Source organism: Borostomias antarcticus, assembly GCF_949987555.1.
Source record: "Borostomias antarcticus genome assembly, chromosome: 22".
In the NCBI taxonomy this organism is placed as follows: Eukaryota; Metazoa; Chordata; class Actinopteri; order Stomiiformes; family Stomiidae; genus Borostomias; species Borostomias antarcticus.
In genome coordinates, this window is record NC_140255.1 from 15,540,948 (window position 1) to 15,567,427 (window position 26,480).

At 47.3% G+C, this 26,480-nt stretch overlaps 1 protein-coding gene across 2 annotated transcripts; it reads left to right on the forward strand.

Annotated features, from left to right (window-relative positions):
* Positions 1-4,606: 4,606 nt before the first annotated feature.
* gprc5c (G protein-coupled receptor, class C, group 5, member C) lies at positions 4,607-14,911 on the forward strand. 2 transcript variants are annotated; one of them, XM_084455936.1, is made up of 6 exons: positions 4,607-4,892; positions 8,531-8,790; positions 9,230-10,032; positions 11,883-11,983; positions 12,754-12,894; positions 13,479-14,911. In XM_084455936.1, exons 2-6 carry the CDS (start codon positions 8,594-8,596, stop codon positions 13,509-13,511), a joined length of 1,275 nt encoding a protein of 424 aa, XP_084312062.1. In that variant the 5' UTR covers positions 4,607-4,892; positions 8,531-8,593; the 3' UTR covers positions 13,512-14,911. The 2 variants fall into 2 exon arrangements, with proteins under 2 accessions (XP_084312062.1, XP_084312063.1); XM_084455937.1 differs by having other exon boundaries at positions 12,757-12,894.
* Positions 14,912-26,480: the final 11,569 nt, after the last annotated feature.

Consider the following 26,480-nt stretch of genomic DNA (forward strand, 5'->3'; position numbering starts at 1 on the left):
GATTGGAGCCTTAAAGGAGTAGTAAAGGGGAAATGCATGTTTAGCCCTGTTTTAAGGTTACTTATGATCATATACAATGGTTCAGATCAAAACGCTGAAAAAACTAGCACTTTTGAGAAAGTCTGATAATTGCTCTACCACCGTTTTGGTCATACAATGGATGTGGGTAGGCACCATGAAAAATCATTCAAAAATGTTAAACTCTCAATTTCAAAGACAAGAAACTCACCGAGGTGTTAGTTGGCGTTCTGACATATAATTCACCATAAAGTAAGATTCTAGTTCACCTGGAAAGGCTTTTTTAAATATTTAGCATAGAACTATTTAGTCGCAGCACATACGTGTGTAAACTTCTGCACACTATGTACAGGTAGCCTAGCAACATAAACAATAACAATAGCTACCGTAAGTAGTTCCGCTTCCTGAATCCCCTCTGCGGATTGATCTACACATCTACAACGGTCGCGTCAATACAAGTCAATGGATTTCATGAAATGATCAATAAAACCCTACAGGATTCATACTTTGCCGCGAATTTGATGTCAGAACACCAACGGACACCAATTACCCCCTCGGTGAGCATCTTGTCTTTGAAATCGAGAGTCAAACATGTTTTTGAAAAAATTTTCAAGGTGCCCACCCACATCCATTGTATGACCAAAACGGTGGTAGAGCAATTATCAGACTTTCTCAAAAGTGCTAGTTTTGTCAACGTTTTGATCTGAACCATAGTATATGATCATAAGTAACCTTAAAACAGGGCTAAACATGCATTTTCCCCTTACTACTCCTTTAAATTAAGGTTTGCTGTCTAAGCACCAGGAGTGAGGACCCTGCTATTCAACCCCCCCCCCCCCCCCCCACCCACCCACACACACACACACACACACATAGCCTACACACATACACCCCATCCCGCTCCCCGTGGGCTCAGCCCAGCTAAACAAACCTATCATCAGATACAGCATGCATCATCAGCCAGGACATCTCCATCTGCTGCAGGGCAACCTTCTAACAACATACACAGATACTGTGGAAACGCTGCATGAATGTTGTGTGTAATCAAATGCGAGAGATCTGCTCTTTTGCATTTTTTCATGAGGCTTTCTACTTAATGATTGTTGCATAATGTTTGTAGTCCGAAAATGCATGTACATCCTTGTTATTCCAACAGGTGCAGGCTTAAAAAAAAAAAAAGTAGTCGGATAGAGAAAAGAATATCCACTAGGCTATCAGATATTATTTTTCTCTGTTGCATAATGTTTCACAACATTTGCAAAAGCAATCAGCCCCTGGATGTATTTGTAATGAAGGCTCCTAGGGCAGAGGGAACGTCCCAAGGCTTTCAGAGAAGGTTGTACTGGCATCTTGACTGAATAACTTTCATAAGCTTTCATTGAAATTGCATAGGATGAGAATCCAGTTCCATCAGACATCTATTTTTGTTGATGATCCTTCTTTCAATTAGATAATTGTCACTTATAGCGTTTTTTTGTTTTTTTTATCTGATAAGAAAAAAGGATTTATACCCGTTTCACAACCTCCTAACCACATGATAGAATGTCCTAACCAACATTATAAACTAGTCATGTGGAAGCACTGTAGTTTCACTCCCCACAATCTCACACCATTGTGATATACAAGTCTTTCAAATGGCAGCTCAACTGTCACACTGCAACGGGACCTGTCTGGGTTTGAGCTGTTTGTACATGAGTCTACTATTTTGAGCAAGAACTTGTTGGATGTCCTACTGTGATGGCTGCTACAGTATAATGGTCTAAGGTTCTGTGGTAAAATTGAAATGTTTTTGTCGTGACTTGTCGTTGACCAGCTGCACACGTCCAATGAAGTCCACTCAGCAGTACAACCATCATATGAGGTTTCAGTTTACCAAGCGCTCAATAATCCTCACATGCTCAGAGGTGTTACATCAGAGGGTGTCTGTCTGCCTGGCTGTGCCCTGTGTGTCCCCCTCCTGAGCCTGCAGCTTGCTGTGTGTCCCTCCTGTGGCCTGTATAGAGAGGGCGGCCCCCGGCACCGATGCAGATGTTCTCCAGTGTTTCTTTGAAGGCGTCTCCCATGGCTGGATGAACAGCGGGGCGGGAAAAGAAAGCTCATTCTGGCGGCAGCCCCGGGGGAGACGCAGCACACAGTCGGGGACAGAAAGAGGGGGCTGGAGGAGGGGGGGAGAGGTGGAGTTTGTCGCTCGCCACAAGTCCCCCCACCTGCTTGTCACCTGTCCTGTGCTTCAGCTCAGATACCTGTCTATGTATCTAACTCCACCCACAACCTAACGTGTGTGCGGTGTACCACAAACCACAAAGGTAGAAAAGCAACATTCAGTAGTATAGTTGTAGTTTTTGTTTGTTTGTTTGTTTTTTAGATATTAACTAGACTAAACTAGAGCATGTTAAAGATTTCAACTAAATTACTCCCATCTAATGCACTTGCTTGAATGACCTGCACTTGGTCCTTTATACCTGATATTCCTCCTTATCACTATCTAGAGAACATTCCTTAGCTGAGTTGCTTTGTAAAGTAAAGTTGAAACTGGGGTGTTTGTGCGACCTGCCTGATCGTCTCATTCAGTGGATTTGATGCAGTAGTCCTATAGGCTAATGAACATGGTAGAATGAACAGGCATGTTCCCCTGCATGTCGCCTCACTTAACTGGCTTCATGGTCGATGTTTACATTATTTAGGTTTATGTGACCATTTTTCTCCACAGCACAGGTGTAATGCACAGAATGGTCCCGTGTTTGAGCACTGATACTACAGTTGTACTTTTGTATGGAAACAAAATAAAATGTTCAATTGGACTCTTTTCTATTCAGCTTTGATGCAGACTCCCACCTCTCAGCGCAGCCCCAACCCACAGCCTGAAACACACCACATGAACTAGTCTCATAGTCTCACTGACATGGACAAACAGAACGTTCTGCAATAATATAGTGAACCTAAAAGTGCAGTAGCTGTAGCATACATTATGATCCAATCGCTAAGAGACTGGTCTGACACACCGACTCTGTCCCCAGCCGAAGAACATTAGGTGTAAAAGAACCATCTAGATTAATATTCACACATCAATATGAATGTGTAAACTACCATGCTGATCAGATTCTGATTCCTCAAGACTGTAACTCAACTCATTATCGCTTTGGTCACCAGCAGAGGGGGGTGTGGCCTACAGGGTTGCATAAACAAGTCCTCTCACCCTATCCTCCTATCATCACTCAGTACAAAGATAACATTAAACATCACCCTATCCTCCTATCATCACTCAATACAAAGATAAAAGTAAACAAGTCCTATCACCCTATCCTCCTATCATCACTCAATACAAAGTGTAAATGTAAAATAGCCATGCAAGTACGGATTTACAGCACTTTGGGAGAGGCATTCCACTGAACTAGACACACTGTCAGAACCATGCCAACTAGAGGTCTCAGCAGGTCGTTATGGCTCTCAGGCATAGGCTACTAGCCTACTAGGCTCCCTATGTCCGACATTTTACATGAATATCCTATGTTATGTAATGTAGGCTAAGCATATCTTGAGTTGGTGACAAAATGTGATGGAAATAACCAGGTGAGCACCACAGACAGGCTGGTGTCACAAATTAATTCTAACTTGTTTTGGTTACAACAGAAATGGTTCCTCTATTGTCTTTGATTATAACCAGATTACAACGAATTATTTAATTGATTATTTAATGTGGAACAGGATAGGCACAGTTTATCACAAGCCTAATCCAGGGCTCTGCAACCTGCAACTCCGGAGCCACAGGTGGCTCTTAAGCCCCTCTCCAGTGGCTTTGTGGCTTTGACAAAAATATATGGAAATGAAGAACTAAATAAATATATCATATTAAATACAAGTATTTATTACAAAATAAATGGTCATGTTGGCATTCAAGTTTGCTAGATATCAGCACACAGGCTAATCCAGCACCCCCCCCCCCCCCCCCCATATACAGTCAGGTTTAGTATTTATTTTTTGGCTCTTTTGATAGTAAAGGTTGCCGAGTCCTGACATTGGCCTAGGCTGTGTGAAATGTGGATGCTGCCACCTAGTGGTTGTGTAGGCAACATAGTTGGCGTAGGCCTGAACACTGCCACCAGGTGTCTCTTTATACTCATTCTTGAGACGTCAGCAGTTTCCTACATCTTTACCGGAGAAAGGACGGATTTATCATTCTGTTACCTTTGTATAGGGTAATGGTCTGCACCTTTCACTCTTAATTACCCAATTATAAAAGACATAACCCCTAAAGTCACATCAGTCAAAGCCTACTGTCGAGGCTGAAGTGCCTAAGTAAAAGGTAGTTATACTGGTAGCCGATGCACGAAAACCTATAGGCTACATGCACTCACCTGGCAAGCATTGAGCAGACGTTTTTGAACCTGAAACCTACAGCATCCTACAGTTAGTGCTAACAGATAAATCAACGGTCCTCAAACTTCACATTTAGATCTCATAAAGTGGTATTCACCCTGATGTGTGTGTGTGTGTGTGTGTGTGTGTGTGTGTGTGTGTGTGTGTGCGTGCGCGCCCCCGCCCCCGTGCGAGTGTGTGTGCGTGTGTGAGACAGAAGGAGAGGGAGAGAGAAGAGAGAGGGCTGGCAACAAGGACCAGTCGCTCCACAAGATGACTTTAAAGTAGCACAGCATGCAGTTTAGAAAGATTCAACATTTCAGTCATTAAACTCGAACGGGGACTTTCGATTGTAGCCTTCTTGTCACTTGTCGTTTCTTGTCCGCCAACGGGTCGACGTGGATCTGGCTACGTCATGCTGAACGCTGGTCGGTATCGGTTGGGAACAGGTGGTGGTGATTTGTGACAACATCCAGACCTGAACAGCCCACTCGCCATCAGCGCTCGTAAACCCCCAGGTAAACTAGTTTAGGAATGTATTGATTAATTTAGGAATGTATTCATTAATTTTCAGGAGTATCATATTAAAAAACACGCATTTTGGGAGATACAGTAGCCCACTTTAACCCTTTGTTAGTAAGTCGACACGTGTTCAGTTAGGGATACTTTAAAGATCCTGTCCTCGAAATTACGATACTGGTAATGATATAGATTTATTTTGAATAGATGCATTTGGGCTGAGGCCCAGACTACAACAGCTGGTGTACACATGTGTAACAGTTATATCCTTCAAATGGCATTGGTTTGGCCGGTGTTGACCTGTTCTGGTGTGGTGGACACAGTAGAGGATTTGTAGATAAATTCTTCTTGTGTGATGGATGACTGTTAAAACTACTGAGCATTTTAACCAAGAGTTTTTCAAGAGTAATTTACTGTAGTGATCTAGACACAACAGCAACTATTTCAGCACTAATACTTGGATACTTGTGTAGAATATTCTTTAATTTTGCACTCATGAGAGACCAACTAAGAGAGAGACAGATCTGCTGGTCTCTACACGGTGTTTTGTGGGTTTAAAATGACCTTGATGATTCTGCCAATGACTGGCAGCACTGAAGGTTGGGTAATATATCCGTCTTTGTTTGGCTCCACCATCCAGTCAGACCAGGCACAGCAGGAACACAGAGACCTTGGCTGTGCACGTGAATGCAGTGGCTCATACGTGTGTGAGATCAGAACTCTCTTAATCTTAAACCAATTGTCTGTCCACTTCTTTCTGTAACAAGCAATTGACTGGCCAAGCCACCCAGCATCAGATTTTACATGACAATGACATTACATGACCATAATCACATTAAGGTGCACTGGGAATGAAGTAGCCTGTCTGTATTGCTACAGTAGCATCCACCAGCCCAGGTCCACGGATGTGGTTTATAGATGGTAGTCCTCAGCTCAGCGTAATGTGAGCAGACAGACTCAGAGAAACTGGCACGGCAGAAACACAACACAAGTCGGGGACTAGGGATGCTGATATTCAAAAGGACCTCAATCTTCCATATTGGGTGAATGTTGTTAAACATTGGCGTGTTTGGCTTCTCTCTGGAAAATTAGGGTCTGTACATCCCCTTTTCTCTCTGTAAAGCACATTGTGTTGTGTCTGTGTATGAAATGTGCTATATAAATAAAGCTTGATTTGATTTAAACAGTGAGGCATATAGTGGTAACTGCCCTGTGTACAACCAACGTCATGGGTTTAGGTGCAAATATGGGACATGTTGGTGAGCGAAGTGCATTTGTGTTTAAACAGTATTATGAATAAAAGGGTGGGGTGTAGTCTTCCCTGGATTAACTTCCCCAACAATGACCAACTCCTATGAGTGTGTTATATACCTGCCCACACCTTTATTGATTCTAGCTGCACCTCACTCAATAGTTCTATAGTAGCAAACTTATTTTCAGCCCCCACCCTTCCCTCAAGAGCCTCTTGCCAGGCTACTATTGTAAATAAGAATTAGCTCTTAACAGCATTGCCTGGTTAAATAAAGGTTGAATACAAATATATATATATATATATATATATATAAAAAAAAAAAAAGGGAGTCGCTGGAGCACTCGGCAGTTAAATCATTTTATTGGAGGTACAGAATGACAATGTTTCGATTAGAGGCAGCACTAAATATAGTTTTCTATAATCACCTACTTCACTTCTGTGAGAGATACTATGAGAATGACCTCTATTGGAAGCTATGCTGACTATTGGTGGAATTCAACTCAAGTCTGGTCCACTGCCCTTTTTGGAACAAGAAATTGACCTGCACACTCAAGCTCTGTGCTGGGTGGTTTAATCAAACACAGCATTTCGGCCTAGCGGGATATGTCTGCACTGCCCTTTTTACTCACCTGCGAGGTGATTATAGAAAACTATATATAGTTCTGAATCTACCTCTGTTCATGCTGTATATGACCTGATGAAGATGTACTGACATCGAGACGTCATTCTGCTCCAATAACAGACTAACTGCAGAGTGCTCCAGCGACTCCTCTCTCTGTTTGCTACTGCAGTATGTCCTACGTCATAGGTATTATAACGTATTATTCATCAGTTGTATGACTGTATCTGTTTGTTCCTGACTCATATTTACTGTACCTGGGTGTTACATACGTCTTGAACGGATGACGTGGGTTTCTCTCACCTCTCCTTCTTAAGACCTCCTCGTACGCCTCCACACTCACTCCTCCCTCTCCTCTATTCCACACTCACTCCTCCCTCTCCTCTATTCCACACTCACTCCTCCCTCTCCTCTATTCCACACTCACTGTCCCTCTCCTCTATTCCACACTCACTCCGTCCCTCTCCTCTATTCCACACTCACTCCTCCCTCTCCTCTATTCCACACTCACTCCATCCCTCTCCTCTATTCCACACTCACTCCTCCCTCTCCTCTATTCCACACTCACTCCTCCCTCTCCTCTATTCCACACTCACTCCATCCCTCTCCTCTATTCCACACTCACTCCATCCCTCTCCTCTATTCCACACTCACTCTGTCCCTCTCCTCTATTCCACACTCACTCCATCCCTCTCCTCTATTCCACACTCACTCCTCCCCTCTCCTCTATTCCACACTCACTCCATCCCTCTCCTCTATTCCACACTCACTCCTCCCTCTCCTCTATTCCACACTCACTCCATCCCTCTCCTCTATTCCACACTCACTCCATCCCTCTCCTCTATTCCACACTCACTCTGTCCCTCTCCTCTATTCCACACTCACTCCATCCCTCTCCTCTATTCCACACTCACTCCTCCCTCTCCTCTATTCCACACTCACTCCTCCCTCTCCTCTATTCCACACTCACTCCTCCCTCTCCTCTATTCCACACTCACTCCTCCCTCTCCTCTATTCCACACTCACTCCTCCCTCTCCTCTATTCCACACTCACTGTCCCTCTCCTCTATTCCACACTCACTCCTCCCTCTCCTCTATTCCACACTCACTCCTCCCTCTCCTCTATTCCACACTCACTGTCCCTCTCCTCTATTCCACACTCACTCCTCCCTCTCCTCTATTCCACACTCACTCCTCCCTCTCCTCTATTCCACACTCACTCTGTCCCTCTCCTCTATTCCACACTCACTCCATCCCTCTCCTCTATTCCACACTCACTCCTCCCTCTCCTCTATTCCACACTCACTCCATCCCTCTCCTCTATTCCACACTCACTCCTCCCTCTCCTCTATTCCACACTCACTCCTCCCTCTCCTCTATTCCACACTCACTCCATCCCTCTCCTCTATTCCACACTCACTCCTCCCTCTCCTCTATTCCACACTCACTCCTCCCTCTCCTCTATTCCACACTCACTCCATCCCTCTCCTCTATTCCACACTCACTCCTCCCTCTCCTCTATTCCACACTCACTCCTCCCTCTCCTCTATTCCACACTCACTCCATCCCTCTCCTCTACTCCATCCCTCTCCTCTATTCCACACTCACTCCTCCCTCTCCTCTATTCCACACTCACTCCTCCCTCTCCTCTATTCCACACTCACTCATCCCTCTCCTCTATTCCACACTCACTCCGTCCCTCTCCTCTATTCCACACTCACTCCTCCCTCTCCTCTATTCCACACTGACTCCTCCCTCTCCTCTAGTGTGAACAGGCGAGCCGGGCGGCTTCGGCGATCTCCTTCTTTCCAACACCGACCGCGGTTGCCATGAGTACCAACGCCGCCGCCCCCCCCCAGGGCTGCGGCCCCAACCTGGACTCCCTCTACTACAGCCTGTGTGACCTGGGGGCGGCCTGGGGCATCGTGCTGGAGGCCTTCGCCGCCGCCGGGGCGTTGGCGTCCTTCATCCTCCTCTTCGTGGTGCTGGCCAGCCTGCCCTTCCTCACCGACAAGAACCAGCGCAGGCACGTTTCTAACACACACACACCCCGCAGGTCCCTGAGGTCCTCTGGCACCGAACTGGAGCCAGGACCAAGAGACATGGGGAGGCCGCCTTCAGATTTGAACACCCCTAGCCTCTGGAATAGCCTGCTAGAAAACGTTAGATCTCTCTTAAAAGTTCCTACAGTTTCAGCCATTCTTAAGACATACCTTTTCAATCTCGCTGTTATCACGTAGCTGTACCTTAACGGTATAATTAAATCTTCTCGATTTTTTTACTCTTAAATTATACTCTCTTTTTCATGCGTTATCCGTCTTGCTTTGTTTTCTTGCTTTTTTGTACCATTTACTAATAAACTGTTATTATTTATCATTTCTTATTCTGTAAAGCACTGTGTGCGTCTGTACATTTGCTTGCATGAACATGCTATAAAATAACCTTGACTTTGACCTTGACTCCAGCTCGGTGGGCCTCCAGTCCGGGTTCCTGGTGTGCACGCTGGGGCTGTTCGGCCTGACGTTCGCCTTCATTGTGGGGAAGGACTTCGCCACCTGCGCCTCGCGCCGCTTCCTGTTCGGGGTGCTGTTCGCCGGCTGCTTCGCCTGCCTGCTCATGCAGTGCGTGCGTCTAGCCGTGCTAGGGCGGCGTGGAGGCGGCGGCGGTCCGCCTGGCTGGGCGCTGTGTCTGGGGGCGCTGGCGCTGTGGTTGGTGGAGGTGCTCATCAACGTGGAGTGGCTGATCATCACCGTGGTGCGCTACCCGCTGCCGCCGCTGCTCAACGCCACTGACGCCGCCCCCTGCAACGTCGCCAACCAGGACTTTGTCATGGCGCTGATCTACGTGATGAACCTGCTGCTGGCGGTGGCGGTGGCGTCCGTGGCCACGCTGACGGGCAAACACAAGCAGTGGCGAAAGGCGGGCGCCTTCATCCTGGTGACGGGGCTGGCGTCCGCGGGCATCTGGGTGGCGTGGATCGTCATGTACGTCTACGGGAACCAGAGGAGAGGCGGGCCCACCTGGGACGACCCCACGCTCGCCATCGCCCTGGTGTCCAACGCCTGGGCGTTCCTGCTGCTCCATACGGTGCCGGAGCTGTGCTTCCTTGTCAACGAGGGGGAGGAGGATGGCGTCCCGGCGGGCTTCGGTGGAGGGGGCGACCTCTACCCCAGCAGGGGCGTGGGCTACGAGACCATCCTCAAGGAGCAGGGCGCGCAGAACATGTTCATGGAAAACAAGGCTTTCTCCATGGACGAGCCTAACTCAGGTGTGTGCGCACACACACACACACACACACACATACACACATTCGCTCAGGTGTGTACACACACTCATACACACACACACACACACTTGGTAACAGCTTGACTGTCTCTCTCTTTGTAATCAAAAATTCCTTGTATGCCGCTCCTAATTAGTGCGCCTCCCTAATTACCGGAATGAGTGCGCCTCCCTAAACAGAAAGATGTTTTGTCCACTTGCTGGCACATCGCACACCGTTGAGGTATCTAAGGCGCCTGACAACATCTTGTTCATTAGGAGGACCGCTGGGGCTTGCATCATTACTGATGCACACACATGAACCAGAGAGCTGTCTGCTGTCGGCCGGGAACACAACATAGTTTGGGCCTGTTAAATAGTTACATGTTGTCCCTCAGGCATTTCAGTAAACAGGAATGACCTTGATTTAGTCATGAAACTGAATTTCTGTCTGCGATTCAGCAGAGTGGTATTTACAGTAAATCGAGTCCGGAATTTCATTTTTTTTTTAAAGCATGGGTATGGTGCATACCTTCAGAACGCTTCTAAAATATCCCATCGACCTGCTGACCCTCCAGAATCTGATCTGCTGATGTTTTAATCCCGACGGCGAGCGGCGGTATCTGATCTGGCCGGCCATCCCGGGCTGGGGTGGGGTGGGGCAGGGCTGACGGTCCCTGGCCTCCTCACCGGGTCCGCTGTGTCTGAGTGGGAGGAGTAATCATCATTCACACATTGACACACCAGCCCGGCCCTTCCTACAGTTTAATGAGCTTGTCACCCTCTCCCTCAAACACATGTACACCTACCTATCAATTCAATACTGGTGGATTTGATCAGTCCACTGATATTCCATAATGCTACTGTACAGTAGTATTTATCAAACTGTAATAATATCAAACTATGAAAAAATGTGAGAAAAGGGGCTTCGTTCTACAGTATGTCGGGCAACCACAGGATATGAAAAGGGCGATGGTGTTTGTTTAAATCCCTTGACCGTTGTGTGTGTTAGACTGGGGGTGAGGGACGTCCAATAGTTAATCATCAGCTGACTTTTAAAGTAAAGGGAAACCGCCTCTCACTCTCTCTCTCACATTCCACGGCCCGGCGATCATTACAGGAAAAGTGTTCAGTACTCATCATTGTGTTAATGAATGGATAGTATAGTAACCTAACATTAACCAGCACAGCTCAGACTCCGACACACTCCCGACCGTGTTTACGCCACCGCGGTCTCCACGGTAACCGAGGCGTGGCACTCCGCAGCTGCTCTCTCGTCCGGGAGAGGTATTTCACAGGGGGACCGGGTATTTCCACCTGGGGGAGGAAGTCGTCTGGCACCGTCGCGCAGGCTCAGATCATGGACCTCCCAGCGTGTGTTTGCGATCGCGCCGCGGTGATTAGGAAGCACCTATCCAAGAGCTTTTGTGTCGCAAAACAATCATCAGTAGCTGCTTGGGAGCACAACCCTTCAGATAGAACTCCTGAGTCCCGTAAAGACCTCACACAGCACTGTGAGTGGAGATGAGAAGGTGTGGATTATGAACTGCTCTGTTGAGCTTCACATTTTAGTAGTCATCAACTACTCCCCAAAAATAGCCGACTAATCAGTTTACTGCAATTATTTTTTTCACCCAATAACAATGTTCAATAAACTTTTTTTTTTTTTTACAATTAAAAAACGATGAAATGACAAAGATGAACTACCCTCAGCCAACTGCAAAAAAAAAAAACATTTTTTAATACTAAAAAACGACTGGTCAACCAACAAATGCACAGGATCGACTAGTAGTTTGATAGTTGACTAGTCTGTGAAACCCCTACTTAACAGTGGCTGTTCCTCCTCCTTCCCCTCAGGTGGCAAGCCAGTGTCTCCGTACAGCGGCTACAGCGGTCAGCTGCGCAGCGCTGTCTACCAACCCACCGAGCTGGCCCTCATCACCAAGGGCCTGGGCAGTGTGAGTACCTTCTAACTCGCTCTGATCGTTTGGGAGTAGCGGAGTCACGTTCGCACAGAATACACCCAGGGGTGTAGTTGTGACTAAAGAAGTGGGTATACTCTGAGTAAAGAAACAGGTATACTCTGACTAAAGAAGTGGATATATTCTGACTAAAGAAGTGGGTATACTCTGACTAAAGAAGTGGATATATTCTGACTAAAGAAGTGGGTATACTCTGACTAAAGAAGTGGGTATACTCTGACTAAAGAAGTGGATATACTCTGACTAAAGAAGTGGGTATACTCTGACTGAAGAAGTGGGTATACTCTGACTAAAGAAGTGGGTATACTCTGACTAAAGAAGTGGGTATACTCTGACTAAAGAAGTGGATATACTCTGACTAAAGAAGTGGGTATACTCTGACTAAAGAAGTGGATATACTCTGACTAAAGAAGTGGGTATACTCTGACTAAAGAAGTGGGTATACTCTGACTAAAGAAGTGGGTATACTCTGACTAAAGAAGTAGGTATACTGTAGCAGAAATGTTAGTTTACATTAGTGGTGTTTAAAGAAGTGGGTATACTGTGGGTCCATGGATAAAGAAGTGGGTATACACTGTATACCTCCAAATACCCTCCACTACACCACTGAGTACGCTCACACACACAAACACTCCCACACACACGGAAGGTTAAAAAGATCAGAATCTCCATGAGGGGGGGGTGGGGGGAAGAACATCCAGGTTTTATTTTTCGCTTTCCGCTGACACGCCTGTCGTCCCGCCCAGCAGCACGGCGAGCTGTCCTACGAGACGGCCATCCCCCGGGCATCCGCCAGCTCCCCAGTCCCCAGCGCGGGCAGCGCCCCCTCCTCCTCCTCCCTGGCCACCGAGCCGGGGGCTTCAGACGCTCACACCCTGGGCCACAGCGTAGGTGGAGACCCGCGGTCCTGTCTCTCCTCCACCTCCGTCTCCTCCTGTCCGCTGTCCCTCTCACGCTCTCTTCCTCCGCCCACGCACTCCTTTCAGCCCTGCCGTCGTCTCCATAGCAACCCCCCCCCCCCCCCCATCCCCCCCAGCAGGTTGATAATGAATCGTGTCTTTGTGTCGTTCACCTTGAGGAGAAGGCCGCGTCTCCCAGAGGCCACCTCTCTCTTCCTGCTGTGGGGTACTCGGCTCCGTGAACCGGTTCTGCTTCCGGCTTCACGTTATCTCTCCCATTGTTTTCTCCTTGGTGGCTTTCCTCACATCGAGAAGCGGAGGCGGGGCCTTTGTTTTGGGGGTGGAGTCTTTATTTATTCTGACTGCGTATTTCTTACTTCTGGTGTTTCTCGCCTGCCTTCCTGCCTGGGTCCTAAATTCAGCACTTTACTACTATTCAAATGCTGAGGTGTGATAAGCTTTCATTATACACCGTATCTAGTATTGATGCCTTATCTAACAACATATTGTGTCCTCCCCCTCTCTCTCTCTCTCTCTCTCTCTCTCCCTCTCTCTCTCTTTCTCTCTCTCAGGGTAACGGACTGCACAGAAAACCCCAGTGGTGAACAGAATCTACCCTTCAATCCAGGCTCCATTTTACATTTTACTTTGCATCTGTTGACTGTGTGTCTGTTGCCCACGGGTCACCGAGCCGGGCTCCAGACGGACCTACGGTACCGACCCAGACTCTGCAGGCGAGGCCTGGGTGAGCAGCACACCGTCTCTCTACCGAGGCGGACGGACGGAGCAGGACAGCCAGGCGTTCAGCAGCCGGACCGGGCCGTGATCCCCCGGCTTAGGGGCAGAACAATCCCTTTTGCAGAGGTCACCACTACCGAGGGAGCTCTCTCCGCCAGACACTACCGGACAAATGAAGAGGGATCCGCTGACCATGCAGGAATGGTGGAACACAGTAGCCTCACCGACCAGGGGGAGACAAACACACACACTCACACACACACACACTAGGGCTGCACGATTATGACAAAAGATAATAATTGCGATTATTTGCTTCAAAATGGTAATTGCGATTAATAATTGTGATTAATATATAATATATTATATTAATATATAATAACCAAAATGCTCCCAAATCAGGGACGTTGATCCCTTTCTTGCTACTAACTCACTGACCTTGTTTTCCCTCATTTTTTCACTACTCACGGCTGCGGGTACTCTTGTGACACTGGTCTTGACCTACTGCTATATGTCTTCTTAGTGAAATTGCTACGCACAGCGCACTCAGCGGGAACGCATGTGATTGGTCAGACAGCATAAGCGCCTGTGATTCCTCCGTGTAGTCCTAGCACACTCAATTCAAGGAAAAATTATTAATCACATTAATTGCGGCCTTTTGCGATTAGTTAATTGCAGAGGTCATAATCGCAATTGCCATTAATTCACGATTAATTGTGCAGCCCTAACACACACACACACACACACAGCACGCGCGCACACAGGCACTGCAGTAGATACGCTTTGAACAGCTGGATCCTTGAAGTGAGAGTGACGGGCGTGATGTAATATACCACCTGCTGTAATCCGGGTTTGGGGACAGACACTGGAACATTCCAGATCTGGGACATTTTTACAACGTTAAACACCTGAGTGGTGCGGGACATGACTATTCCGTCACAGGGACACCCGTTGCACAACTTTTAGGTTTAGTAAAATTAATAGTTTGCACTTTCAGGCTTTTATTTAGGCAATTATCAATCCTGTATGTGTCATAGTGTAGTGCCTGGCTTGTGGAGTCCACATACAGTAGCAGTTTCAATATGAAGGGGATTGGATCAGTGTAAGTACAGTATGTTGTGAATTCTCACATTGTATGAAAGCACTATCTGCATTTTAATATAAAAACAACTTTTTACATAACGGCACACTTCTGCCATTTTTCAAATCAAGCAGGTGCCAGCAACACCTGTTATTAAAACTGCTATTAAATAAAATGTTTTTAAATCTACATGATTTTTTTATATTTTAAACATACCAAAAGCCATTGATATTACAAATGTGTTTTTCCTAATCAAAATAAATATTCACTGGTGAAATATAGTATCCAAACTCTCCGTTGTAGAATCTCTAGCAACCCCCAAATCCCAGACCAGATTTGGTCTCTTGGCCTGCTCTGGTGTGTCCCGTCCCGCGGGGGGAGGGGGGTGTTCAGCCCTGGGTCAGAATAGAACATGGCCACCGAGTCAGAACAGAACACGACCCCTGGTCACTCAGAACAGGCCCCGGGTCAGAAGGACATGACCCCGGGTCAGAAGGACATGGCCCCCGGGACAGAACACACTGGTGTGGTGGAGAAGATGGGATCTCACCTGATGACGCTGGACGTGGAAAATGACTTCATCCTCTGTCTGTCCGTCACTGCCTTATTTCCATAGCGGACTGTGATAGTTCCTCTGCGTCTAGTCTGTTCCAGGCGGAGGTTGTTTGAGGCCAGAGTTATGTAAGCTGGAGAGGAGAGCCAGGAACCACGTTTATCACTGACACATCTCTCTTTTAACATGGCTGAGTGGAATGTGGGTTATCCCCAAAAGCGTGTGGAATATGCTCGAGTCCAGAGACAAAAATGTGCCGTGAGACGCTACATTTATTTTGCCTGTGGTGTAACTAAACGCATGAAAGTCCAGGGGGTCAGTGTGCATTTAAATAGGAAAGGTGACTTCATAGTATCAGTCAGGACCCTTTATTTTCCCACGTTGATATCGAGACTCTGTCCTGTCCATCTCAGGTTTAACTGTGACACACAGTGAACACAAGAAGAAAAGTTTGCGGTTTCTAGTCCAGGATCCTGCCTATGCTCCAATGTGTTATGAACGCGTAATGCATCTGGGATTGACACTGCATTGTTGTTATCTAAGTGAATAAGCACAGTTATCAACTTTTGTTATCACGGCCTGGCCAGGTGTTTATTTGGGCCGTGGAGGTTGCAGATGTCTTGCTCAGGCTGTTCGTTCCTGCCAGGGCGGTGGTGCCAGCTTCGACAGCGCCACCCTGCTAGAGCAGTAATGTCTGGCTGGTTAAGGACAGGGTGAGACTGGAGGCCGTGATATAGCCGGGCTAGGAATGTGTGTTGTCCTCTGCTAAACTCCTTATTGGGCCATGCTGGAGTTTTATAGACTACTGTGCCTCATCTTCTAGCGACCCTGACTTTCCCCTTCTCTAAACATAAGAACCTTGTGGAAAGAGGTGTATAGAGACGGGAACCATCCTTCATATTCCCAGATGTACCAGACTTCACTGTCCTGTCTCTGTACTGTCCCGTCTTGTCCCTGCATCCTGTCTAATGTTGTCTCCATCAGTGTTATGCACCATTGACCGAAGCAAATTCCTAGTAGGCCTATGTTGTAAAACCACCTGGCAATGAATGGATTCTGATTGAGAAACTCGTATGTATGCAGGAAAAAACCTGGATATCCAGATTTTCCCCGGATAGATGTGATTATCTGGTACATAGACATACACACCTCTTTTCACGTAGCTTTGACAGACCGACGGCCGCCGTCACCCCCCAGCCCCACGCTCCAGAGGCCGTGTTTCAGTGCGATACTACTGGGTCCAGAGACACACCGTGGATGGCTGTGATCAAGGGGCGGAGCCTTGATTTATGTAAACCCCAACTGCGGTGGCTCCGCCCCAATCACCTCCAGGAGCAGGGAGGCCGGGCTGTGATAGTCTTGATAGTCCCCTAACAGGACCTTGTGTTGTTTACTGAAATATCATACGTGGATTCCTCACACCCATGTCTGAGTGACAAAGGGCTATGTGACACATCGCCGAGGAAGCAAGGATCCGGGTAATGTGATCAGCGGTGTCCTGCAGCTGGTCAGGATAGCCTGAGTGGTTTCAAGAAGACTAACCACAACAACCGGTCTTCTGATCCAGGCACAGGGGAGATGTAACAAACACTGCTGCATTGTGGGAGGTTGTGAATGGCATCCGTCAATGTTGACGCATCAAACGCAAGCGTGTGAGCGCAGCGGTTCGGCCGACACGCTTGCGTTTGATGCGTCAACTTTGACGGATGCCATTCACTTTCAATGGCCGCAGCCGAATGGCATTCTGGTTCCGTTGTTGTCCCGGTGCGTTGCGTTGCCTGCGTTGCTAGCGTCGAAAGTTAAAACATTTTCAACTTTCAGATGCGTTGCCGGAGCTGCCGACCAATCAGATGTCTTGACGGAGAAAGACGTCATCGCAAGGCGGGATTTCACATTTTTCGATACCAAGATGGAGGACAATCGCTGTTTGAATTGTTTGTTTTCAGGATAGGATGTACCCAATACCTGCGGGCACCACGTTCACGTTGCCTCAACCACAATGCATAAACGATCGCCACACGTTCGACCAGATTAGCATCCATGACAGCACTAAACGAAAAGCCGGGTGGGTTTCAAAATAGTTCGCGCTAGCAGGATCGGAGAATATACTCGGCTGTTGCGAGCGCAGTTTTGGACAATGTGATTGGTTGTTGTTGCGTGCGGCAGCGAAAGTGAATGGCATCCGTCAAAGTTGACGCATCAAACGCAAGCGTGTGAGCCGGGGAGAGCCAACACATGAGCTATGTAGCCTACAGGACTCTACCCTCTTGCCCTGACGCCATAGAGCTCCACAGTCTGGGGCAGTCATAGATTTATTGATCATAGATTTATTGGGAAAGGCAACAAGGGGTCAAACAATAGACTTGGAGGAAGACAGGATATGCAGATGAGTTTTAAATAGTGTATCCCCTGTTTTAGCCCAAGGTCACAGCATTCAGAGAGCACCTGGAGCGCTAAATGGCAGTTAGTTCAACATCCACCAAGATAAATGTAAAGTAGGCCTCCTGCTCTCTAGTTCCATAGCGGACGGGTGAGTCGTTTTCGACGGGGCTGCCTGTGGAGGTGTCACACACCGGCCCTTCCCCGTTGGTCCGTTCCGGGCGTAGGCTGTCTGACTACGTAGTCCTAGGGGCTGTGGCCTGCTGATATCCCAGCTACCTGGCTCTCCTGGACATCAAAGAGGATGTCTGTCCAATGAGGATGCAACCCTGTCCAGTCACTGGAATCGGAAGAACATGCAAAACTTTGGTGTTGACATGAATGTTAATGCGCTGCTTGAAATATGACGGCCGCTGTGTAGGCTATCATGCAAATGTGACCGTTACGGGGAACGGTAACATACACCTCTACTTTGAATGGCTTTCTTATTTGAGCTGGCAGTAATTTGACTGTGCCCCCTCCTCGCTCAAACATAGGCTAGCCTACTAACCCGTGTGTAGCCTACGGTCTGGTGTGTGAGAGAGAGGACCTATGCACGTGTGAGACTTTTGTGTTAGTCCAAGCGGTCCCGGCTGATAACCTTAGCCCCAGCGTGTTCTCTGGCCCGGAGTGTACATCCTGATCTCTGGCAGCGCTGGGCTGGGTCCCAATCAAAGCCCTTCTGTCCCACCAGAATAACACCGCCTCCGGCCCCCGGTCGACCCACCCATATGGACCCACCCCCCTCCAGCCCCTGGCCTGCGCCACACGGGCCCCTCCGCTCTGCAAACTGAAAAACATCAGCAGAGCCAACTCGCTGATGAATCCACATCGGGAGCCAGCGCAGAGCCAAACTCAACACCTCTGGGCTGTTCTGACGTTCCTCCGCAAGTGTGTGGTAGATCTATAAAATAGAAATGGCACCAACTGGGCCAATGAGACATTGAAACTGGCCTGAGAATCACTTTCATTCACCGCTCATGCCCTGCATTTGGAACAACAACCGCTTTTCTCCCTGATAGGTCATTCCTCTCAGACTCGTGAACCTGGACTGACCCCCCCCCCCCCTCCGCTGTTTACAAACAGGCTTACATTACATCATGACCACTGCTCAGAGCTCCAGAGGCCCGCAGAGAGGGGGACTGCATGGGGGACTGTCGAGGTGTTGGGTGACGGAAGTGTGAATGGAAAGGCCAATGAACAGTCAGTCGAGTTACATACTGAGAAACTGTGTGTTTATAAGCCCTCTTGTTTGAAGATACACGAGTCAGAACGCCAGTGTTCCAGCCAGGGTTCCAGCTGACCTAGCTCGGACGGAGCTCTGGGAATGATTAACCTGCAGTCTCGCACAGCCTTGTGGTAACAGCAGTAACAGCCCTGGGGTAGGTACACTGAGAGGGCCCTGTTTTAAGCATGCAAAACTCGAGCATGCAAATACGCTTCATGACATTTCATGGGACAGCGAGACAAGGCAAGTCTACGTGTATTTCACCCCTCAGCACGTGGTATGTGAGTACGTGGCATATCAAGGCCAAGGGCGCTCTAACACAACTGTGGCTACAGTGATCACCGGGCATGAAAAAAACAAACTGGAAAAAACCCAACTGGGCTAGCTACTAATTGAGTATAGGGATTTCACAGATTGCTTCTGAAAGCAGTCAATATACAAGAACACATGGCATGGTCTGTTCTTTAACATGATGAAAGTGGAGTTTCTCGAGGGAACGCGGCTGTTCCCCAGAGGGTTCTCTCTCCGTGCGAGCCTAATTGGAGTGTTGATTGGATGTTTGCCTCGCTATCTGCCCAGGCTGTGGACAAGGTTTTTGTTGAAGCTACAAGTCGTCATCATAATTACAGACAACAGCTTATCACTGCTGAGGGGGACGTTGTGAGGCCACAATCTTAGAAGGAAACAGACAGGGCCAGCCCAGTAGGCCTTAGGTTTGCATTGAACATTTTTTACACTACATTACACTCATTTAGCAGTCGCTTTCATCCAAAGTGACTTACAATATTTGCATTTAACGTTGGTGGTCAGTGTATCCTACTACTCGCCAGGACTCACAAGTGCATCTCCTATCTAAACAAGTGACAGAACATAGTCTAGGGCTAAAGTCAAAGTGCATCAGTTGCTAAATACAATAGATGCCAGACACTCGTCAGAATGTTACTTAACCCATCAAGTTCTCATTCCAACAGTTTGATATCATGACACCCATGCTACAATGATAACTATATCTACCATAGTCCACAGAGAAATGCTTAACTCTTGGTGAAGTGCTTATACAGTTGTTCTGCAGCCTCCCACCCATTCACTCACCCTCCCTGTTACAGTAAGTTCTCAGTGCAGTCCCCCTGTATTTATTGACGCTACAGTCCCTCACATCCTGTTCCTGCCCTGTACACATGGCTGAGGCCATCCCACCAGGTGTGTGCGTGCGTACGTGTGTGTGTGTGTGAGGGAGGGGGGGCACTGAGATGTCATTCTGAGCTGCGTTGTGGCTGCGATTCCGCCAGAGGAGATGAACACTGAGGTCTTTGTGCGTCAGAGACAAAGCTGGTCCTGTGCGACGGTCGGCCGGTCGGTCGGTCGGTCAGGCCAGTGTGCTGCTCCGTGCGTATACCTGGAAGACAGACACCTGAACTCTGCAACAACACCCTGCCGCCTTTGTCAGCTGCTGTCTCATCTCCAGCAGGCCAAACCCACGCTGCCATAACCTGTGAAACTTTAGAATCCGGTGGAACAGATACTGCAGAAGTCGAAAGTCATGTTTTCTTTAACCTTTATTTAACCAGGTTACATCACAGCAACACCATTTTGTACATTTGAAAAATCAGCGGATTAAGAGGAAGTGCATTTACAGGTCAAAAATGTGACCCATTTTGCTCCCATCTGTGATTTTTATCCTGGCTTTTTAAAACCATTTACTTAAACAGGCAATTTTAGTTTGAAATCGTTTTTGCGGCTCACTCTAAGTGGAAGGTACAGAGTAAAGAAGGCTTTATTTCCGACTTGCGGTACAACCAGTGAGATAAAGTTAAGATACGTTCATACGTTTCATTTGCCTTCTGGCCAACCTAGGAGCACAGGTACAGTATGGAAGCTATCTCCTCATGGCCCTATGAATACCAGTGCCAGTAATTTAGCCTGCACAGCAGTAAGGAAGGCCAGCCAAGTCTCGCATAGAAGGTATGGTGATTGGTGAGAGCTTTTGAGTTTGTTATAAAACCTTAGTGCCCTGTGGTACGTCACGCAGTGTAGTCTATCACAGGCATGAAGGTAGCAAAGACTACATATGTTCAGACACATGCGAGTGTTCATAGACACGGGGGTGATGAAAGTGTTCATGTAAAACATGGCCCTCTATGAAGAGAGGATAGCAAAGGGAAGATGTTGGTGGGTCAGTTCTAGGGTGTTGCCCACTGTCCCGTCTTTGAGGGAAGTGCAGCAGGTGTTTTCCCAGACTATTGACACAGCTGCAGAGTCAGGGCCATCGTGGGTGAACCAGCTAGGGCTGGCGGAGCTAGCTAGGGCACACACAGATAAAACGTTCGTCCTTGATAGTGATCCTCCGTCGGCGCGCCTTTCTCCTCCAGGGCGGTCGGGGTGCTGGAGGGGGGGACGCATGGTGGTTGCCAGGTCTGTTGTGCTTCACAGGGATAATCTCTTTCATAATCAGGGCTCTTTCATCCTCCAGCATGCCCGCAATAACTGAGGTGCCAAGGTTTCCTAGGGAACGGGCGTTGAGAGAAGCTCAGTCCAGCTGGGTCTGTGGGCCAGCTTCATATGCAGGTAAAAGAAAGAGGACCCCCCTTCCTCCCCATCCCCCACTGGGCACATACCTGGCCTACCTCCAGACCCCCCGCCCCTCTTTCCCTCTCTAAATCTGGATTGTGTCAATTAAGTTTCATATGCGAGTCTCGTACACAATGTTCTGTAACGATCAGTTTCGGAAAGAGGCTGAATTATTTTAGGTCATCTTACTCACATTACCTGTAACTTTTAAGGTGTAACGTCTAAGGTGATAAAGAGAAGAATTCATGAGCAGTTCTGTCATAAGGAGTATAATCATTGACACACACCGGTCAATAAGGCATCCCTCCCTGGCAAGCCCACCTATTAATCAGGGTGGGGGGCTGATAGGACCTTAGTATGAGCAGAGTATGATAACAAACGATGCCTGGAACACATACTGTAGGCCTACGTGCCTGTACACACAGGGGCGGTGGTGGAGTCAGTGAACTGTACTGTACACCAGTGTTAACAGGGACAGTCCATAGTCCACCGGTGATCTGCCCATTAGCTTCACCAGTGACATCAAGAGTAAACTTAAACTTATCATCCTGTGATTGTCCAGTTTTTCACCATGACGGACGAGAGCACATGGCTCAGGGAACAGTCTCTCCCCAGAGAGGTGGCTCCTGGCCCCGGGGCCCTGCCCAGATCACACGCCCCGCTGAACACCTGCTATCTCAAACCCAGTCAGGCATCTGCTGGCGTTTCCACCTACCCAGCCGTTTCCATGGTGGTGGCTCACAAACATTACTGTAGGCTCTATAGAGACGTCTCTGCATGGGCTGCACAGGCACACACACACACACACACACACACACACAAACCTCTCCATGCACCAGTGAAGGGTTCAATTGGTCACAAAGGTGGAGGTGATTGGCGTGGTGGAGTTCCAGTCTGATGAGGAACAACAATATCACAAAAGGGAACTTAATTTCATGCATGAACACAATGGAAACATTTTTGTGACCAAATCTGCTTTAGTTCCGCTCTAATGCTCTTTCACTGCAATCCGACCAGCACAGGATTAGCCATAAACTGGGCCAGTGAAACTAGTTTGAAAGCTTAAATTCTTAACACTTTGTAAGAAAGGGATTTGAGATGGTCTACTGTAGGTCTGAATAGCCTGGGCTCTGAAGAAACAATACTACTTATCACAGTTTTGTGTATACATTAACTTGCGTACATACTGACTTGTTATTCAAACATCACACGCAGAGAGAAGGCCAAATTCCTCTTACTCTTAGACAAGAGAAAAACATTTGACAAGTGTTTGCCAATCATTGTAAAACTCAATAGAAATGTCAAAAGTCTATGTTTTTCTTTCAGGATGGTGATTCATTTCTAGGAAGTGATTCAGGGGAGGGATGGGCCATGAAAACACTGATTTACAGAGCTAGTCAGCCAGCGACTCAAAAATAAAGGACAAAATAAAGCCTCAGAGTTCAGAACACTGTACACTGAGGCTATTAGTGAAACCAAACTATGACCCATGGGGAGGATATAATCAGAGAAATAATGTTGGGGCGGCTGTGACTGTCGGCGGTTCGAAATCTCCTGTCCGCATGTTGTAGTGTCCTTGGGCAAGACACTGAACCCCAAATTGCTCCCAATGAGCAGGCTAGCACCTTGCATGGCTGCTGCCGCCATTGGTGTGTGAATGGGTGGATGAGAGGCCATTGTAAAGCGCTTTGGATAAAAGCGCTATATAAGTGCAGTCCATTTACCATTTACCAGATTCAGTTGTCCTCAGACACTAATGAGAAAGGGCCTGGCAAAGCGGATTCACTTTCCTCTTCTGCAAGCAGGTACACAGGTGCTTGGCAACGAGCCAGTCTGTTGATACGAACACACTAGGCCAGGGGTGGCCAACCCGCGGCTCGCGAGCCGCATGCGGCTCTTTGCCCGTCAATGTGCGGCTCCTCCACTGGAAGACCAAACCGATTGAAAATATGTCATATAAACACCTCAATCCGACTGAAATGCCCCAACCCGATTGAAATTCCAATCGCTGTCAAGAAGGTAGTTTAAACCTTTTTGAAACCGTTTGGTCCGTCATGTATACCTTGAAACGGATTGATGCTGCGTTCTGGGTTCATTCTGCGCATGCTCAAGACTTGACTAATCAAGGCACGCTCGACAGTTCCGTAGTCAGCGGTTTGTAACCATCGCAACGCAATCACTCACGGCTGCGTGCGCGTTCGAAACATTTGTTTCGTTGTCGCCTGTAAACATCCAACCAGTTTACTTTGTATCCCATGTATACGCTCAAGCTGAAATCAGCTTGAAATCAACCAGATTGAAAAATATGTGTCATGTGAACGCACCCATTGTAAACAACATAATTTGCTTTGCGTGACGACAAAAGCTAACGTAGCCTAGGCTACTGTACACAACCAAAGAATGGCTGGAAAGAAATGCGCAGCTAAAAGAAAATATGAAGACGAACACAGGACATTTTCGTCCTCATATATATATTTTCAGCCTAACCCAGCCCAGTCCAGCCCAGCCTAACCCAGCCCAGTCCAGCCTAACCCAGTCCAGCCTAACCCAGTCCAGCCCAGCCTAACCCAGCCCAGTCCAGTCCAGCCTAACCCAGCCCAGTCCAAAATATATTATGTCAGAAAATATCTTGTTGTATGTATTCATTTTAAATAAATTAACTTTAAATGTATATTTAATGGACAATAATGTTTTTCTTCTTATTTTAGACTGGGGTGCCTTGGGATTTTAAGTACTTATGAAGGGTGCGCGGTGACTGAAAAAAAGGTTGAGAAACGCTGGTATATATGGTGTGGCTCTGGGTGGTACCACAGTCATTTTTGTGGCTCTTAGTCTCTGACTGGTTGGCCACCCCTGCACTAGGCGAACACTCCAAGCATGTAAAATGTAGGCCTATCTGCAATGCAAGGCCAAACATAACTATCAGACTAAATGAAGACAAAACAATTTGCTCTCCACTCCAAGCATGCAGAACATGAGGAGCAGACTATGGCATTTACCTGCAATGCAAAGCAAGACAACTATCAGACTAAATACATGTTACAAAAGAATTTGCTCTCTTTGCATAATAGGATATTAAATTATACATTTAGCTAAAAGAGAATTTGTGGATTTGAGGCCTGTCTGCTGATGTTAGAATAGTGACCCCTGCTGGGTTTACAATGACAGAACAGTACTTTTACTAGAGGCCGTCCCAAAATAATCTAGGGTTTCTATTGGCCCCAGAGAACGCAGAACTGCTTGATTTCATTGGTCACTGGTTTTCTGTCAACGAATCAGCGTTATTGTACGTAACTGAGTCAGAGTTCATCTAAACATGGACGGAGATCCTTGGGAAAGACCTTTGTTGTTTGTTTATTTTTTATTTAGAAAATGAACTATTCAGATACTGTATCAAATATACAGTATCTGAATAGCTATTTCAGTATGATGTTTCGTCTTTGCGCAAATCTCGTGGGATCAGCGTCATCTTTTCAAAAGGTTGGTAGCTAGCTGCTAAGGCTAAGCTTTATAATTATACTGTATAGCCTTGGTTAGCTGTCCAATTTCAACTTGCTCATCAGGGCAACTCAGAATTGGTTGTCTATGTCTAGTCAGCCTTTCATAATGTTATACAGTAATGTTAGGCAGTTAAGTAAAGAGGGGGTCGGGGTGGTACATTGTACAACTGGGAAAGTGATGGTCGGGACAGAGGGCAAAACCAATGCTCTCTTTTGGGAACTGGAGAGGGAGGTAGCCTATGTGCTTGTGTAAAGAAGGTGATTGTGTTGACGAAGAGGGAGGGACAGGGACATGATTATGAAACCGGACAGTTTGACAGAACCTTCAGTGGTTTGACGCCAGATGCGTGACGTAACGAAGCGGTTCGTTCGTGATGTATCGTTCGGGTGATCACGTGTTTTTTGCCAAATTAAAGCGAGGCATCAGTGAATTTGGTGTAGGCCTACTTTGCTTGGGAACGTTGATAGTGACTGACTACTGCTTAGGGCATAACATCAGTAGTGGTGCTCCGTGGCACACTGCTCGAAGGTGATTCAAATTGTGGGTGTGTCATCATGGCATGACGCAGATATAGGCGCTTTGGATAAAGTGAAGTCTATTTTATTACTACCTACCTTCTACCTCCCTCCCTGTCTCACACACTGGTGTCCTCCTGCTCCTTCAGCTGTGTGTCCTCCACCCTCTCCACCTGGAACACTGGATGCCTCGCAGCCTCCAGCAACGCTGCCCTGCTGCCCATAGTCTCTGCACTGGACCAGATTCACCCACCCCCCCACCTCCTCCTCCTGCTCAGGACAGCAGCCTTGAGACCGGCTCCAGCACCTCCTCAGACCCCCCGGTCCAGGGCCCCCCGCCCGCCCCCACCCACTGCTGCATGAGCGGCTGTCACAACTGTGTGTGGATCGAGCACGCGGAGCAGCTGCTGAAGTACTACAGCGATGGCCAGGAGAAGGCCCTGGCAGCCATCGAGGAGAACGTTCAGGATGAGAACCTCAAAACTTACTTGAAAATGGAGATAAGACTCTTGAAGGGGCTTTGACACGGGTGCACGAGGTTTCAGTGCGTGAAGTTTGAGTGTGTGAGATTGAACCCGGATAGGGAGGTTTCTGAATAAGGCCTTTTGATACCATGAAAGCACTTTATAACTCTCAGAATCTTTCATCATACTTGTATGTTAAAACACCATTTCAGATTCTGTATTGCATATATACAGTATATGGTAGCTATGTGGGTAAACACATGGTAAATGTATTTATCTATTTTTATTGTGGGCCAACGATGGCAATCAACAGTACAGTTTAATGTGAAAAAATAAGATGTGGGATATTTCGCTGAAACTTGAATTGAAAATGGATTTTAATATATGAAATGTTTTTATATTTATTTGAATGCCTTGGTTTATCTTATTTAACTATCTATGACTTATCAGTGCACATGCTTGTTTGAAATAAATGCACTGACGTGAATGAAGACGGTTCATCGGTTTCTCA